The sequence below is a fragment of the Drosophila ficusphila genome, unplaced genomic scaffold (assembly GCF_018152265.1).
Source record: "Drosophila ficusphila isolate 14025-0441.05 unplaced genomic scaffold, ASM1815226v1 contig_106, whole genome shotgun sequence".
Lineage (NCBI taxonomy): Eukaryota > Metazoa > Arthropoda > Insecta > Diptera > Drosophilidae > Drosophila > Drosophila ficusphila.
The window spans coordinates 581489-599188 of NW_025063993.1; the positions used below are offsets into that span (position 1 = coordinate 581489).

The 17700-nt window shown below is 39.4% G+C and overlaps 1 protein-coding gene across 2 annotated transcripts; it reads left to right on the forward strand.

Moving 5' to 3' along the window:
- The first annotated feature begins 10505 nt into the window (after nt 1-10505).
- LOC108094406 lies at nt 10506-15525 on the forward strand. 2 transcript variants are annotated; one of them, XM_017194973.2, is made up of 2 exons: nt 10506-12171; nt 12249-15525. In XM_017194973.2, exon 2 carries the CDS (start codon nt 12705-12707, stop codon nt 15369-15371), a length of 2667 nt encoding a protein of 888 aa, XP_017050462.2. In that variant the 5' UTR covers nt 10506-12171; nt 12249-12704; the 3' UTR covers nt 15372-15525. Both variants share the same exon structure in this region, with proteins under 2 accessions (XP_017050462.2, XP_043063721.1).
- The last annotated feature ends 2175 nt before the right edge of the window (nt 15526-17700 follow it).

Below are 17700 nucleotides of genomic sequence, written 5' to 3' on the forward strand. Positions count from 1 at the left end.
TATATCTAACTTATTTGCAGAAATATCAACAGTCTGGGTGGAAGAAGATAAAACAAAACTAGAAAGGAAGTTAGCTTTGGCAAGCCGAAGCTTATATACCCTTGCAGTCCTCAATATATCAAAATACATAAAGGCTGAACAACATCGAAGCTATGGGGATTTTTTTTTTATAAATTTTAATTCGTAATTCAAGAGCCGTTAAAAAATCTATTTTCCAAAAATCATGCTTGTCTGATTAACAGCGATGTTATAATTTTCTTTTTCCGTTATTTCTATATAGATTTTTCGATCTTTCCCATGAAATGAAATTTTTTTCTCGATTCAAGGGTTATTAAAAAGCTCCCTTTTTTGAAAATCAAGCTCGAGAGATGAAAAACAACGACGTCATCATTTTATTCCCGTTATTTATACCATATATATATATTTTTTTTTTATCTTTCTTATGTCAGCTATATGATGAGTTATCCGATTTTGATCCAATTTAATCCGAAATTCAATAACAGTTCGAAAACGCCATCTTGAAGAAATCAAGTCGGTCTGATCAAAAACAACGGCGTGAGAATTTTTTATTTCATTCTCTCGTATGGGAGCTATCCTATATAGTCGCCCGATCCGTCCCGTTCCGACTTATATACTGCGTGCCATAACTACTCAATTTTTGGGAGAGTTTCAGCAATATAGCTTTAAAACTGAGAGACTAGTTTGAAGAGAAAAGGACAGACGAATTTTGATTCAGATTGTGATGCTGATCAAGAATATATATACTTTATGGGGTCTGAGGTGTCTCCTTCACTGCGTTGCAAACTTCTGACTGAAGTTTTAATACCCTTTGCTCTGCAAAAGTATAAAAAGGGAGTTTTTTGGACTTATGTTAGCTAGTTCTTCTCAAAGGGCGCTTGAACTTGGGTGTCAGTTTAGCGAAGAAGCCTTCTGAATCTTTGGGCAGATTATGAGTCTGCCAATAAAAGTGCTATTTCAAAACGCTTCCAGGATCTTTTCCCCAAGTTGTAGTGCCTGCTTTATTCTTGGCGTTCATTCCTCCTAACTTTATCATGAAAGAGTCCGTGACGCATAGTTTTTAGAGCATGTTGTCTTCCTCCGCAGTTCACCTCAAGAGCCGATGGAGCTAATGTTTTTATAGGTCTAGGCCAATTTCTGAAGTTTCACAGGAGTTCGTCGATAAGCATATCCGCGTTTTTCAGAAAAAACCTTTGTTTAATGCTATCTCGCTTTGTGACCGAATGTTCAGATAATGACATTGTAACCAACTGTTTTTCTGTTTGCTTGCTACGTAAACGCGCGTCTAGCTCGTTTGTTCGTCCCACCAAATTTATTGTTGCGTGATCCCAAAACCAAGAAAAATACAGAATGGGTTTATAGCAATAGGGAATTTGGTTTATTGATTCTCGTTATGGAATAGATTCGATATGAAAAGCTGCTCTCCGGCGACGATAATGCCCTCGTGGACGCCGGTGATTATTCGTGCGTCGACTCCTGCGGCTGCACGCCTACCTCGCGTCTTCTGCCTCACCAAGTCTTTTGGGTACCGCTCGCGTAATAGGCTCGCTACTGGTCTTTCACAACTTGGAGGATGTTAAGCAGAACCTCCCTAGCGGGGCTAAGCAGTGATACAGCAGTGATTCGCTCCACCCCGGAGTTTGGTCGGGACTTCGTCAGCCTGGCCCTTGGCAGGTCCTCACTCTCGTGTGGACCGACACCTGGTATCTTTCTCAGAACTCCACTGGATCTTCGTCGACCTGGCCCTCAGCAGGTCCTCACTCTCGTGTGAACCGACACTGGGTACCTTTTGCAAAACATCCACTGCTAAGACTTCACCAACTTCGTCGATTTTAAGACTCGTAGATGCGCCGTACACCTTACCTTGGACCCTCTGGCTCTCAGTTTGGCAGTATCAGCTTATGTGGACGTGATCGTCATTGGACTTCTTGACTCGGCGATCTTGATCCGAATAATTTGGCACTTGGTATTTACTTAGGTTTCCACTCGCGTTGGTACGATCTCTTGCACGACTTTCACTTGCCTGCCCCTCCAGCGTGCGTGCGTCCTCCTTTTATACGCAGACATTGTCCCATAATTTCCCCTCAGACAGATCGCGTGATCGGGTCCAAAGTACAATAGGTCCCGTTAATTCACGGTCTCTCCTCTTTGTGCGGGTCCGAAGTCCGAAATTTCACCGTTATACCGGGTCCAAAACTGCAGCTAAACCGTTATAACGGGTCCAGAGTCCGCAGAGGTACCGTTAGTACACGGTCTCTCCTCTTTGCTTATCAAATGATCAGTGGCGTGCCTTATTGGAGGCGCAAAACAAAAACTTCATGGACTTACTCAAATCCATGCAGACACCCAAGATGGCGTCGCAACCCAATAAAGTGCCGCTGCCAAAGTTTTGTCCCGATATTGCAAGTGCAGATGCAGCTGCTTGGTGTAAAACCGTTGACATAATTATGGCGGAAAACATGCTCGAAGGAAGCGCTCTCGTCATGGCGCTGAGTACTTCTTTGGAAGGTAGTGCCTCTCAATGGCTGGCTCAGATTTGTTACAGTGGAATAAAATGGCCACAATTCCGCGAATTGTTTATTCAGAAGTATGAAGGCGCCGAGACCCCAGCTGCAAGTGTGTTGAATATGTTCAGCAGTGGACCAAAGCCAAGCGAGTGTGTGTCAGTGTATGCCAGTAGACAAGTAACGGCACTGCTTGCGAAGTGGAAGAAAATGAGTAACGAAGAAATCGCTGTATCGGTCGTGCTGGCGCACACTGCGCAAATAGACAAACGACTGCAGCACCTATTATTCACAACAAATATTAAAACTCGAAGTGAACTGGAGCAACAATTGCGCGCCTCTACCTTTGGAAAGCGCAGTGACTGTAGCACACCAGACTACACTAGTGGCCCAGAGCGGAAGAAGCAGAGATCCTCGTGGCACGGGAAGTGTCACTTTTGTGGCAAACCGGGACACAAGATGGCAGAATGCCGAAGCAGAAGACCTGGAAACATAACTGACCCAAAAAGCAACTCGTCGCACAGCAACTCCATACCGAAGAGGGACATGTCAGCCGTAACCTGCTTCAAGTGTGGTAAGTTGGGCCATATTGCAACCAAATGTACGGCTACATCATCGTCAACCAAGGGCAACACGTATGAGAAGCGAGTGGATGTGTGCACCGTCGTCGATCCTAAGGGGACCTTGTACCAACAGGGTGAGCCCGTTTCATATTTTTTTGACTCAGGAGCAGAGTGCTCCTTATTAAAAGAAAACTAACTGATAAGTTCATGGGTAAAAGGATAAATAACACGGTGTATATAAGTGGCATAGGTGAAGGTTCTGTGATGTGCACAATTCAAATTCTTTCCACCGTAAAGATATGTGAATTTTCCATTGAAATTTTGTTTCACCTTTTTATGGACAAATATTTAAGGTATGATGTACTGATTGGCCGTGAAATTCTAGGTCAGGGCTTTGGCGTAACCATAGATGCCAATAAGTTTGTTTTACACAAGATCAGCACAGTCAATACACTGTCAAACATTGTTGAGTTGAATATCATGGATACAGTGAATGGAGGAATGAATTTGAGTCAGTCCGACCAAGTTGAACTTGCAGAAATATTGAAGTCGCATGCACCAGCGTTTATAAAGGGTATACCTAGCCGCCGAGTTACCACGGGTGAATTAGAAATCCATCTGATTGATGTCAATAAAACAGTGATGAGGCGTCAATATAGATTGAGCGTTGAAGAAAAGTTAGTTGTGAGAAACAAGATACAGGAACTCTAAGCATCGAAAGTCATACGTCCAAGCTGTTCCCCTTTTGCGAGTCCCATGTTGCTAGTCAAAAAGAAGGATGGCAGCGATCGCTTGTGTATCGATTATCGAGAATTGAATGCTAACACCGTCTCAGATAAATACCCGTTGCCTCTAATATCGGACCAAATTGATAGACTGCGCGGCGGCAAGTATTTCTCAAGTCTCGTCATGGCGAGTGGTTTCTACCAGATACAAATACATCCCGATTCGGTTGAACGCACAGCATTTGTTACAACAGAAGGCCAATACGAATTCGTGGCCATGCCCTTTGGCTTAAAGAACGCATCATCAGTGTTCCAGCGAGCCATAATGCGAGCCTTGGGTGAAGTGGCACATTCGTACGCAATTGTTTACATCGACGATGTTTTGATTGTTGCTAGTACAAAAGAGGAGGCATTCATGAGACTTAAGGAGGTATTGCAAAGACTGACTAGTGCTGGGTTTTCCTACAATATAAACAAGTGTTCCTTTCTGCAGACAAGTGTTGAGTACTTAGGGTACAAAATTGAAAATGGTGAAATAAGAGCAAACCCACGAAAGATTCAGGCATTGGCCGCATTGCCACCACCACAGACGGTTACACAACTGAGGCAATTTATTGGCTTGTCATCCTACTTTCGACAGTTCGTCCCTCGGTTTTCTGAATTGATGAAACCATTGTATCTGCTAACGACAAAAAACAGCAAATTTGAGTGGCGCGATAGGCACGAGCAGGTGCGTCAAGAAATAATATCTGCATTAGTTGGTGATTCGGTTCTTATCATCTACGATCCACAGCTACCGGTTGAACTTCACACCGACGCTAGTGTAGATGGCTATGGTGCCATATTGATGCACAAGGTTAACGGTAAACCAAGGGTAATAGAGTATTTCAGCAAGTGCACTACGGGGTCAGAAGCCAGATACCATTCATATGAACTAGAAACCCTGGCGGTATATAATGCAGTAAAACACTTTCGCCATTATCTACATGGCCGCCCATTTGTAGTATTTACCGACTGCAACTCACTCAAAGCTAGTCGACACAAAAAAGATTTGACGCCGAGAGTCCATCGTTGGTGGGCATACTTACAGTCCTTTGAGTTTGAGGTTGAATATAGGAAGAGAAACAGCATGGCGCATGTTGATTTTCTCTCTCGAAATCCACTACCGGTTGATAAGCCTCCAAAAGCCACTAAAGTAGCAGAAGTGCGCGTGGAGTTGGCAGATATTACTGATAACTGGCTACTCGCAGAGCTGCATAGAGATTCTGAAAATTCGGATTTAATGATAAAGTTGCAAAATAACGAACTGAGTCATGAAGACGCGAAAACATATGAATTGCGATCAGGCATGTTGTATAGGAAAATACAAAGAAATGGACAAAATCGATGTTTACCAGTGATACCGCGAGGATTTAGATGGTCAGTGATCAATCACGTGCATGAGGCCATAATGCACTTAGGCTGGGAGAAAACGCTAGATAAGGTATATACCCAGTATTGGTTTCCGAACATGTCGAAATACGTGCGAAGATTTGTCGAGAACTGTATCACATGCAAACTTTTAAAATCGACTTCTGGTAGGGCTCAAATAGAACTCCATCCCATACCCAAAGTATGTATACCGTGGCATACAGTGCATATGGACATTAGTGGCAAGTTGAGTGGTAAAAATGACATCAAAGAGTATGTGATAGTGCAAATAGACGCTTTCACTAAGTATGTTCATTTGCATCACGCACTTAGCCTTAACGCAAGTAGCTGCATTGAGGCACTAAAGTCAACCATATGCATGTTTGGAGTGCCTAGTCGTGTGATTGCCGACCAAGGCCGAAGCTTTGCCAGTAGTGATTTTAAGCAGTTTTGTTCATCATCAAAAATCGATTTACATCTGATAGCAACAAGTGATAGCCGCGCGAATGGTCAGGTGGAGCGCGTTATGAGTACCATGAAAGCAATGTTGACAGCGGTAGAAACGAGTGAGCGGTCTTGGCAAGAAGCCTTAAAAGAGGTACAGTTGGCCATGAACTGCACGGCCAATAGAGTAACGAAAGTCAGTCCGTTAGAGTTATTAATTGGCAAGGAGGCTAGACCAATGGGTATGATGCCATTAGTAGAGGAGGAAGAAATTGATACTGAACGCACTAGAACCAGAGCCTTGCTAAATATTGACAAGAATGCCGAATATAAAAAGCAGCGATTTGACAAAAACAAAGCCAAGATTGTACATTACAATGTGGGCGACCATGTCTTGCTCAAAAGTGAAGAACGGCACCAAACAAAGCTGGATCCGAAGTATAAGGGACCCTTTGTCATTATAGAAAGGCTTGATGGTGACCGGTATGTTTTGAGATCTCTGTCAAGTAAACGAACGTATAAGTATGCCCACGAACAGCTACGTGCGATGCCTGATGAGGTAGATGCAGATCAATGCGAGAGATCGCCGACTGAGGCACTCGTAGATACCATAGACTCGAGTTAAATCCTTTGCAAGGCTACAGCCGCACCATGTTGTTATCTGCGCAGTAACTGCATGGCGGGGGCTATGTGGGTCCAGAAGGACCGTGACGCAGAAGGTGCGTGAGAGCGTTGCAATGTGTGCAGCAAGAGCCAGAGAAATATGAACTGATAAGGGATATTGATTAAGAGTTATGGTACGAGAAGAAAATGTAAACAAAGAGTGACGTGGTGGCAGAAAAAAAAAAAAAAAAAAAAAAAAATGAAGAAATTTGAGCAAGGCAAGGGATGCCAATGTAATACAATGAATTGAATAATTTTATGATTTTAATTCTATTAATTTGAATTTTTATGTTTAAATGTAAAGTAATGTTTATTTGATATGAAATGAAATGTTAAACTAAGACCACAAGAAAAACAAAAGAGAACAGTGAATGGAATATTATTGTTATGTTTACAGATGTCGAGAGATGTGACACGCGAGGACGCGTGAATGTCAAGAAGGCCGTGTCGTAGATTCGTAAAGCTAGTTATGTTAAATTTGAATATAACCTAAATTGAATAAAAAAGAATGTTAAGATTCTGTTAAAAGTTGGCATCATTGATGTGTAAGCCAAATGAGCATGGCGCCTGGTATTGTTCAGCTGAAGAGCGTAAAGCAAGAGCATGATAGATGGATTCTGCTGAATGAGAAGATGAGGAAGAAAGCGAGAGGGTTAAAAGGACTGCTTGCAGGTCACTTTTGGAAAAGACACGCGACAGTGAACAACACGCAGGCGACTTGCTGTGCCAAACTCTATCAATAGAAATCATGGAAAAAGATACACCTTTGTCTCCGTCCCCTCCACCATGTGCTCCGATATATATAAGTTAACACAAAACGAATTTGCAATCGAAGTTGGCCACGCGCATCCGGTATTGCACCAGCAGATAAAAGTGCAAGGGCAATTTCCTGGCTTCGGTCAATAGCTCCCAAAAAGTGCTGACTGCAGCGTCTGATCCACTTCCCGCTGCAGCTACGATAACGGCAAAGCTCCGACGTTGGCAGAGGCAGCGACAAAGTAATTGGGTATAAATATGGCAATTTCTGTAAATAAATACTTACCAAGTGTTCAATAAATATTATTTTTTTTAACTGGTGCGTGTTTAACTGGCGCCCAACGTTTAATGGTCCTGTCCGCGGAAATATCCTTGGTATCGAATCAAAGTAACACGCGCAAGAGCACCCCAAAGGCTGCCCGAGTTCCACCGATCCGAAAAATAGGTCGCGAATCCAAAAATCACTTGCAAGTGCACCCCATAGGCTGCCCAGGTAATACCGGGAAAAAGGCGCACCAAAGGAAAGGCAACACTGCTGGACGACCCGCCAAGAAAAGGACTCACTTATATTAGTGTGCAGGCGATCGCCGTAGACAACTGGACGGGAGTGTCAGGAAAAAGTACCCCAGTAGCAAGGAGCAAAAAGGACTACTACCAACTGACCGGTTCAGGATGTATTTTATTTTACTGTAAGCTAACCTTTAATTACAAACAAGAAATCACAAAAGTGAAACATACCCAAAATAAATATCTTTAAACAAAAGTTTAAAAGCTAAAACAAAGGCAAAAAGCCACAAAAACAAAAAGGCTAAAACCAAGCAAACAAACAGAAAATAGAAATCCAATCTAAAAAAAAAAAATGAGTAACCTAAGAATTTATATTTTACGTACAACCCTACACATCTCTACACATACAAAAAATATTTTCATTCACAAAAACACACAATAGCTAATCCAAATCATCTGATCAGGCCCGCGATGCTAAACAATAGTGGAGTACAAGCTCCTGAAGCAAACCAAGTCCCAGCAGACTTAGCTAATATGCAAGCCCTAATACAAGAAATATTAGAGAGAACTTTAAATCAAAAATTAAACCCAGATTCAGGGCCGCTACTCGATCAAACCTATAATGCTAATGCAAACAATTTGAGTGAATTTGACAAAGTCCCAGACTTAGTGAAAAGCCTCAGGGAATTTTCTGGCCAAGCAGGAGAATTCAGCTCTGGGAGGAAGAGCGTAGAGAGAATAATAAAGATGTATTCATTAACAGAAGGATCCGCAGGTACTATGGAATTTTAAATGTTATTAGAAAGAAAATCGTAGGTAATGCAGACTCAGTGGTAGAATCATAAAACACACCACTAAACTGGACAGAAATCTCCAAATGTTTAACAGCCCACTACGCTAATAAACGAGACGTTACGACACTAGAATATCACATAAGTCATGTTAGTTCAGTTAGTTCAGAGTAATCAAACCACAGCAGATTTCTACCAACAGGTCTATACCCTCTTATCACTCATCTTGAACAAAATTTCATGCATGGAAATGGGAAGAGAATCAATTGATATTTTCGCCAAGTCTTACAGAGACAAGGCGCTTGATACATTTATCAGAGGTCTTAACGGCGACTTGCCTAGACTGCTAGGTACCAAAGAGCCAGCAGATCTTACATCTGCACTCCAAATATGCGAAAGACTAGAAAATCAAAATTTCAGAACCAATTACGCCAATAATTATCAAAACAATTCAAGGAAATTTGAGGGGCGTACAAGAGGACCCGCCTTACAAAGAAATTAATAGCAAACATCCAATGCAGGCACCCAACCATTTATCCCAGATTTAGCTCACATTCCACAGACCCCGAAAACGACACCCTTTTTTGCACAGCAGCAAATGCAATTTAGTGGACATCATCAATAATAACATCTTACCCAGCAATACAACCACCACGTCCATTGGCTCCAAAGCCTCAGCCTAAGCTAGAGCCTATGGATATAGATAAAAGTTTACAGACAAGACAAATACATTTTATGAACATACCAAATAAGGGACTGCAGGGAAAACGACCACCACCTCAAACAAGCGGACTGGCAGATAAAAGACAAAGAAATTTTGACATAAGCACTGAACAAGAACACCCATTAGAAAACACCGACCAATTGACGGAAACTGACGAGACAACAGCCGAATACTATGCAGAAATTCCAGATTTCGAACAAGAAACAGAGGAAACCGAATATACTGGACTTCATTTTTTAGAGTAGAATCCTCTTCATTACCTTTCTTTCAATGTAAAATCGGTGATGGAGAGATGATCAAAATTTTAATAGATACCGGCTCTAATAAAAATTACATTCAACCGCGATTAGTAAAAAAACCAATAAAAAATAATAAATCTTTTCATGTAAGCTCCAGAGCCGGAGATGTTCAAATCACACACCACACAATTACCAACCCATTCGATTTAAAAGATACATTTGTTAAATTTGTTTTACTACCCTCGTTAAAATCTTTCGATGCTATCATAGGAAATGATACACTTCGCGAAATCAAAGCTCAAATAAATTTACAAGAAGGTTTAATTTCAATTAAAAACAAACGAAGAATCAAAATAAAACAGAAAGCTTCTCCCGAAGTCAACAAGTTAGTTATTCGAAAAGAGCATATAACAGAAACGCAAAAGAATAATTTAAAAATTATTTCCTTAAAATTCCCAAATTTATTTGGCGACCCGGACGAGAAACTGACATACACTACCAAAGTAGAAGCTACTATAAGAAGTTCGAACGAAAGTCCAATATACTCGAGACACTACCCATACCCAGAAGCTCTTAGGCCAGAATTTGAGAAGCAAATACAAGAGCTACTCGATAACGGCGTGATTAAACGCTCGAAATCCCTGTATAATTCTCCAATATGGATTGTACCGAAAAAAATGGATGCCTCCAGACAGAAAAAACATAAAAACATAAACATAACATAAACATAAACATTTTAAGAAATGGTAATAGACTATAGGAAGTTTAACTTGGTTACTATCCCAGACAGATATCCTATACCGGACATTAACAACGTACTGGCACAACTTGGACAAAATAAATTTTTTTCTATTTTAGACCTTAAAAGTGGATTTCACCAAATCCCACTCAGACAATCAGATATGGAAAAAACAGCATTTTCAGTAAATCAAGGCAAATATGAGTTTACCAGACTCCAGAATATATAATATATAATATATCTTATATATATAAATCTCCTGTCACGATGTTTGTCCGCGATGGACTCCTAAACTACTTAACCGATGTTAAATTAAATTGGCATACCATGAGCAGTCTGGTCCAACTTAAGAGATAGGATAGCTTAGATCTTTAATTATAGTCGCAATTTTATTTTATTGCTAATTATTTGTCTATAATGGATTATGTTCGCCTGGTACCTAAAAGTGGATTTTCCAATTTGTCCCTTCGAATTCGTTCCGCCAATACCAACATATTCAACCAAACCTCATTTTGAAGTACCAGGCGAACAGAATGCAATAGTAGGTGGTTACTTTTTTTTTAATATTTTCAAATTGCCCGCAAAAGTATGCTATAAAAAATAAGCAAGAGCAACACCACGTTTTGTCTACGAAATATTGGCAAATTTGCTGCTATGCTAAACCGACAATAGCCTGATTACCACGTGTTATTGAGGTTAAGGTATAAATAAAATTTATTTTGTAGTAAACGAAATAGCGTGAAATTCTAATATTTCTACTTTTTTAATTTTTGGTGTTAGCATAGCCAACCACGTACGTAGACCGAAGTGTAAATCAAATTCAAATTGTAGTGACGAATTATTGTCATACAGTGAAATCATTCCTGCTTTTTAGTTATCTGTGCTTCATTATTCAAAATTCTGTAGATATAAAAAATACACATACAGGTATTGTCACATAATAATTATAATAGTAAATTAAAATGCCGCCGAAAAAATCTAATCTCAACAACGTGAGCAGCAGAGAGGCACGACGCAAACGTGTTGAAAAAGCTCATCAGTTGCCAGAACAAGTCGATACAAGAAATACAGCTCAAAGAATTAGGACAGCGGAAGGTCGTGCACAAGAATCTCAAGAACAGCGTAGCGAACGCCTGCAACAGAATATTACGAGAACAAGAGCGGCACGAGAACGAAACATAGATACAGTACGAGCACAAGAACGACAAAGACAACGGATCAGCCGCTCATTAGTACGTACATCATTCGTTCGTCTTGCTTTTGAATATGCACCAGATATTAACTACTCTGCGCATTCAAAAATTGCTATTGGTGGAATGGATAAAGTATGTCAATATTGTCAGGCGTTGAAATTTCGAAATGAAACTACCGGTATGTGCTGTGCAGCAGGAAAAGTCGTGCTGCCACCTCTACCCCCTCCGCCAGAACCTTTATTATCCCTTCTTGCTGGGAATTCAAATGATTCAAAATTGTTTTTGCGTAAAATACGCAAATTTAATACTTGCTTCCAAATGACATCATTTGGGGCAACTAAAATTTGTGATCTTGCATCCTATGGACGTAATTTTGAAACTACATTTAAAATACAAGGCCAGGTGTACCACAAAATTGGATCATTGATGCCAATGCCTGATGGTAATCCGAAATTTCTTCAAATTTATTTTATGGGCAATTGTCAAGAGCGCGCAACGACTCGGTGCCAGTATAATTTCATTGTACAAGCAAAGGAAGAGGCAATTGTGATGTTACTGGAAAATTTTTTAGAAGATCAGAATCAACTACTTCAATTAATCAAAAGAGTTTCGCCACGATTGCAAGATGACAACTACCAAATCGTTATAAAAGCCGATAAAGTACCATTAGGTGAACATGCTGGAAGATTCAACGCTCCAACTATTGATGAGGTTGCTGTCATCATGGTTGGTGATCCAATTGACAAAAGATCCATAAAAATTACTCGGAGAGACAACACTATCAGTACGATTTCAGATCTACACCGTTCATATGATGCACTACAATATCCATTGATATTTTGGCAAGGACAGGATGAATATCACCTTAACATCAAACAGTTTGATCCTAATACCGGTAAATTTGACAATTACTTTTTTATTTTCTTAATGTATGTATAAATGTTAATTTCGTATTGCATTTTATTTTTTTAGGTGATTATGGAAATAAAAAAGTAAGCTCAATGAACTATTACGCACACCGAATAATGATTAGACTAAATCAAGACAACTGTATCCTTCGATATCGTCAGCTATTCCATCAATACATTGTTGATATGTATGCTAAGGTTGAAAGCGAACGCTTGCGATTCATTCGATTCAACCAGGCTAAATTACGATCAGAAGAATATATTCACTTACGAGATGCTGTTGCTGGAAATATAGACGAAATTGAAATCCTTAATTGATTTTATTGTTAAATATTCAATTTTCGGTATCCTACGTTGTTAGCTGTATACGATTGAGTGGCAAAAGCGAGGTTTGCCTCATGCTCACATTTTGATTTGGCTTGAAGATAAAATCCGCCCAGAAGAAATTGATCAAATAATATCAGCTGAAATTCCAGACCCATTAATTGATCCAGAATTATTTGATGTTGTCACTAAACACATGATCCATGGGCCATGTGGTGCTTTTAATATCACGTCGCCATGCATGGAAAATGGAAAATGTAAGAAAAATTTCCCAAAGCCGCATACGAATGACACTATCACGGATATTGATGGTTATCCTATATATCGCCGCAGAAATACTGAGAATGGTGGCCACACATTTACAATGCGACTGCCAAATTATCCAAATCAAACAGAATTTGATAATCAGTGGGTGGTACCATATTCACCATTACTTTCAAAAACTTATAAAGCTCATATCAACGTCGAGCTTTGCAGTTCTGTAAAATCAATTAAGTACATATGTAAATATGTAAACAAAGGCAATGATTTGGCCATATTTGAAGTACAAGATATACATAAAAATGACGAAATAGCACGATACCAAATGGGTAGATATATTAGCAGCAACGAAGCTATTTGGCATATTCTCAGCTTTCCTATACACGAAAGAGATCCGTCTGTCCAGCATCTAGCAATACATCTTGAAAACGGTCAACGTGTATACTTCACTGAAGAAGATCTTTTCCAAAGAGCGTTCGAGGCCCCAAAAACGACACTAACTGAATTTTTTACATTGTGTCAAAGATCTGATGTTTTTGGCCGATTCGCAAAAACATTACTATATGGTGATGTTCCGCGTTATTTCACATGGAACAAATTCAGTAAAAAATGGGAATCACGAAAACAAGGAAAACCACATCCTTCTATTCCAGCCATATTCAAAGCTAAGACATTGGGGCGACTTTACACAGTACATCCAAAACAAAGTGAGTGCTTCTATTTACGTTTGTTATTGGTGAATGTGCATGGACCAACATCATTTGAATTTCTGCGAACAGTTAATGGTCGAGTATTCAATACATACCAAGATGCATGTCGCGAACTGCAATTGCTAGAAGACGATAACCATTGGGACTTAGCGCTTGCTGATGCTGCGTTGACATCAATGCCCAATAACATTCGTCAGCTGTTTGCAATTATTTTGACGACGTGTTATCCATCGCAAGCACAAACTTTGTGGGAAAAATATAAAAATTGCATGACAGAAGACATATTGCACCGAATTAGACAAGCAGAACAAAGCCAAAACATAGATTACACGCCAGAGATGTATAATGAAGCATTGGTGTTAATCGAGGATTTATGTGTTCTAATTTCAAATTTACCACTTAATCATTATGGTATACCATCACCTAATCGCCCAGCTACTGACTTAGTCAATATCGATTTACAACGAGAACAACAATATGACCATGAAAATTTAGCAACGATTATCACGAACAGTGAGCCATTACTGACAACAGAACAAAAAAATATTTATGATCGGATTATGTTGGCTGTTGCTGCTGAACAAGGCGGTTTTTTTTTCTTGGACGCACCAGGTGGAACCGGTAAGACATTTTTAATATCGTTGATTCTTGCCGAAATACGGTCGCAACAGAAAATCGCATTAGCAGTTGCATCGTCAGGTGTTGCGGCTACTTTACTGGATGGTGGGCGAACGGCACATTCAACATTTAAGCTGCCATTAGATATTCATCATAAGCCAGATGCAATGTGTAACATCAAAAAGAATAGTGGAATAGCTGCAGTGTTGCGGAAGAGTTCTATAATAATTTGGGATGAGTGCACAATGGCGCACAAATATTCACTTGAAGCATTACAAAGAACTATGCAGGATTTAAACAGCAATAATAATCTTTTCGGTGGTACTATATTACTTTTGTCTGGTGATTTCTATCAAACCTTGCCGGTTATACCTCGCTCAACTTTCGCGGATGAGATTAATGCATGTTTGAAACAATCATTCTTATGGCGAAGTGTTGAAACACTTCGATTAACCATAAACATGCGAGTACAGCTGCAAAATGATCCATCAGCACAAATATTTTCGGAGAAATTACTAGATATTGGAAACGGTAAAATAGAACTGCAACCAAATACGCAATGCATCAAACTGCCAGAAAATTTTTGTACTGTTCTTCAAGATAAAAATGAATTAATTCAGAGTATTTTTCCAGATATACAGAATAATTACTTGAATCATAACTGGCTCAGTCATCGGGCGATTTTGACATCCAAAAATGTTGATGTAGACGAAATTAACTTACAGATACAACAGTTCATACCAGGCGATCTGATGTCTTTTAAATCAATCGATACTGTTGTTAATGAAGATGAAAGTGTAAATTTTACAACTGAGTTTTTAAATTCATTAGATCTACCTGGAATGCCACCCCACAATCTTCAATTGAAGATTGGTTCCCCGATTATTCTGCTACGTAATTTGAATCCACCTCAATTATGCAACGGTACACGTTTAATCATCAAAAAGATCACCGGAAATATTCTCGAAGCAACCATTTTAGCTGGGAAGTTTAAAGGAAAAGTGGTCCTGTTGCCACGTATTCCAATAATACCGTCGGATTCTACAATACCTTTCAAACGGCTACAGTTTCCAATTCGTTTAGCTTTTGCCATGACGATAAATAAGTCTCAAGGCCAAACAATGTCCATTTGTGGTTTGGATTTAGAAAGTCCGTGCTTTTCTCATGGACAATTATATGTTGCATGTTCACGTGTTGGAAAACCGTCAAATCTATTTGTGTTAGCAAAAGACAGGTTAACCAAAAATATTGTGCACCAATTAGTACTAAATTAAATTGAAATTGAAAGTATATATAGTTTAAAATAATAAATATTACTGTTAGAGACTTAAGACTATCTGCCTTACCTACAGTTCTTCTTTAATTGTATACTTCAATATAATATTACAATAACTTTAGCTACAGCAACGCGTAGCCGGGTCTGCTAGTATATATATATATATATACAGTAGAATCGGATTATAGCGACTTTCAAGGGACCGAAGATTTTTCGTCGTTTTACCCGGAAGACGCACTAAGCAAAAGTAACAAAAAAACATTTTTTTTGTTTATTTATTAAATTAGTTACAAATTAGTTTTTTAATTAAAACGAAAAATTTAATAAATTTAATTCAAAAGCATGGGTTCTCAAAATACTAAAAACTGAGTGAACTTATTATTGCATATTTTGCATTTGTCGAATTTACGCTTTTAGTTTTATTCGGAAAAAAGCAGAAAAAAACTAGAAATATAACGGGACATCTCATGGAATAGACTATGAGGACTACACACGTCGGCATTGCACTTCGACTTTCTCTCTCTCGCAGCAGCGTAGTTAAGGCCATGATACAATTATACAAGATAGTCCACTCGGCTTGCCGAAGTCGTTCGGGTTTGATCCCTTATTTTCCGTGTGCGTGCCTGCTTGTATGTAGCCGTTTCACTCACACTTACTTGTCAAAGCTAAAATAGGGGACTATGGATTTTACCGAGTGGACTACCTTGTATAATTTTATCATGGTTAAGGCGACAGCTAAAACTAACAGAGAGTAGTGACAGTATAATATGCTTCGTGTCGCTGCTACGCACACAAGCAAAGGTGCCGATCACTAATAAATACATAAATTTCTAACAGCGTGTTTTGATGCTTACATTTGGCCCTATTACAATGTATTTTTGTTCTGCACGACGCAATATCCGGTTAAATTTTTCAATTTTCTTGAAAAATTTCGTTCTTATAAGCGGTTTGTCGCTAAAAGCGGAAACGCTCTAAGCGGAGGCCCTTTCATATAAGTTTGTATGGGGACCAACCAAACCATCGAGTTTTCGTCGCACAACCCGGACGGACACTATAAGCGGAGTCGTTATAACAGGATTCTACTGTATATATATACAGTAGAATCCGCTTATAGCGACTTTCAAGGGACCGACGATTTTTCGTCGTTATACCCGAAAGACGCACTAAGCAAAAGGATATAAGTGTATAAGTCTGTCTGGGGACCAATCAAGCCATCGAGTTTTCGTCGCAATACCCGGACGGACACTATAAGCGGAGTCGTTATAACAAGATTCTACTGTATATATATATATACTGTTTTCAAACAGATGTCATTTACACTGACTTTAGTAAAGCATTTAACTCTGTAAATCATTCACTTCTTATAAGGAAACTTGACTTATTAGGTTTCCCAGTTGATCTTCTAGAATGGATCTTAAGTTGATGTTAAATTGATGATGTTAAATTGTGCTTGCAGTATAAGGACATTTCTTGCCGTTCGAATTTACAATCCGACCTAGATAGCTTTCAAAAATGGTGCAGTGATAACTTACTCAACTTAAACGGCTCAAAGTGTAAGCTTATGACCTTTTGTCGAACTGACCCGATACGGGGGGCTTACACTTTAAGTGGCTGCTCTTTGGACAGAATAACTCAGGTGGATGACCTTGGTGTTCTTCTGGACCCAAAATTAAAATTTTCTATCCATATTTCGTCTATGGTGAATAAAGCCAGGAGTGTGCTGGGATTTATAAAAAGGTGGTCAAAGGAATTTGACGACCCTTACATAACTAAAAATTTATTTATTTCGCTTGTCCGTCCAATTCTTGAATATGGATCACCGGTCTGGAGTCCCCAATATGGAGTTCATTCGGATCGTATTGAATCGGTTCAAAAATTTTTTTTACTTTTTGCCCTACGGCGCCTAAATTGGGATGCAAACCTCTTATTACCCTCCTATTCTAGCAGACTACTTATAATTAACTTACCCTCCCTAGCCAACCGTAGAACGATGCTTGGAGCAGTTTTTATGTATAATCTTATTTGTGGTAAAATTGATAGCCCCGACTTAGTTAGCAGGCTAAACTTTTCTGTTCCAAGTAGATTAACCAGAAATTACATCCCCCTAATTTTAAATCAATGTAGATCTAACTATGAACTGCATGATCCCTACAGAGTATTGTGTTCTGACTATAATAGACTTTATCCTATTATATCTATTTCTGACTCTCTGCCGCTCTTAAAGCGATCTCTTCTGACTTTTTTGGCTCATAATTAGATCTTATTGTCTTCCTCCTCATTTTCCTCGGCCTTTTTCTTATTTTTCTAAGTCGCGACTCTTCTCTCGT

What these genes read in the sequence shown, in the direction of transcription:
- LOC108094406 (XM_017194973.2), top strand. Translation starts at nt 12,705, where the DNA reads ATGATCCATGGGCCATGTGGTGCTTTTAATATCACGTCGCCATGCATG.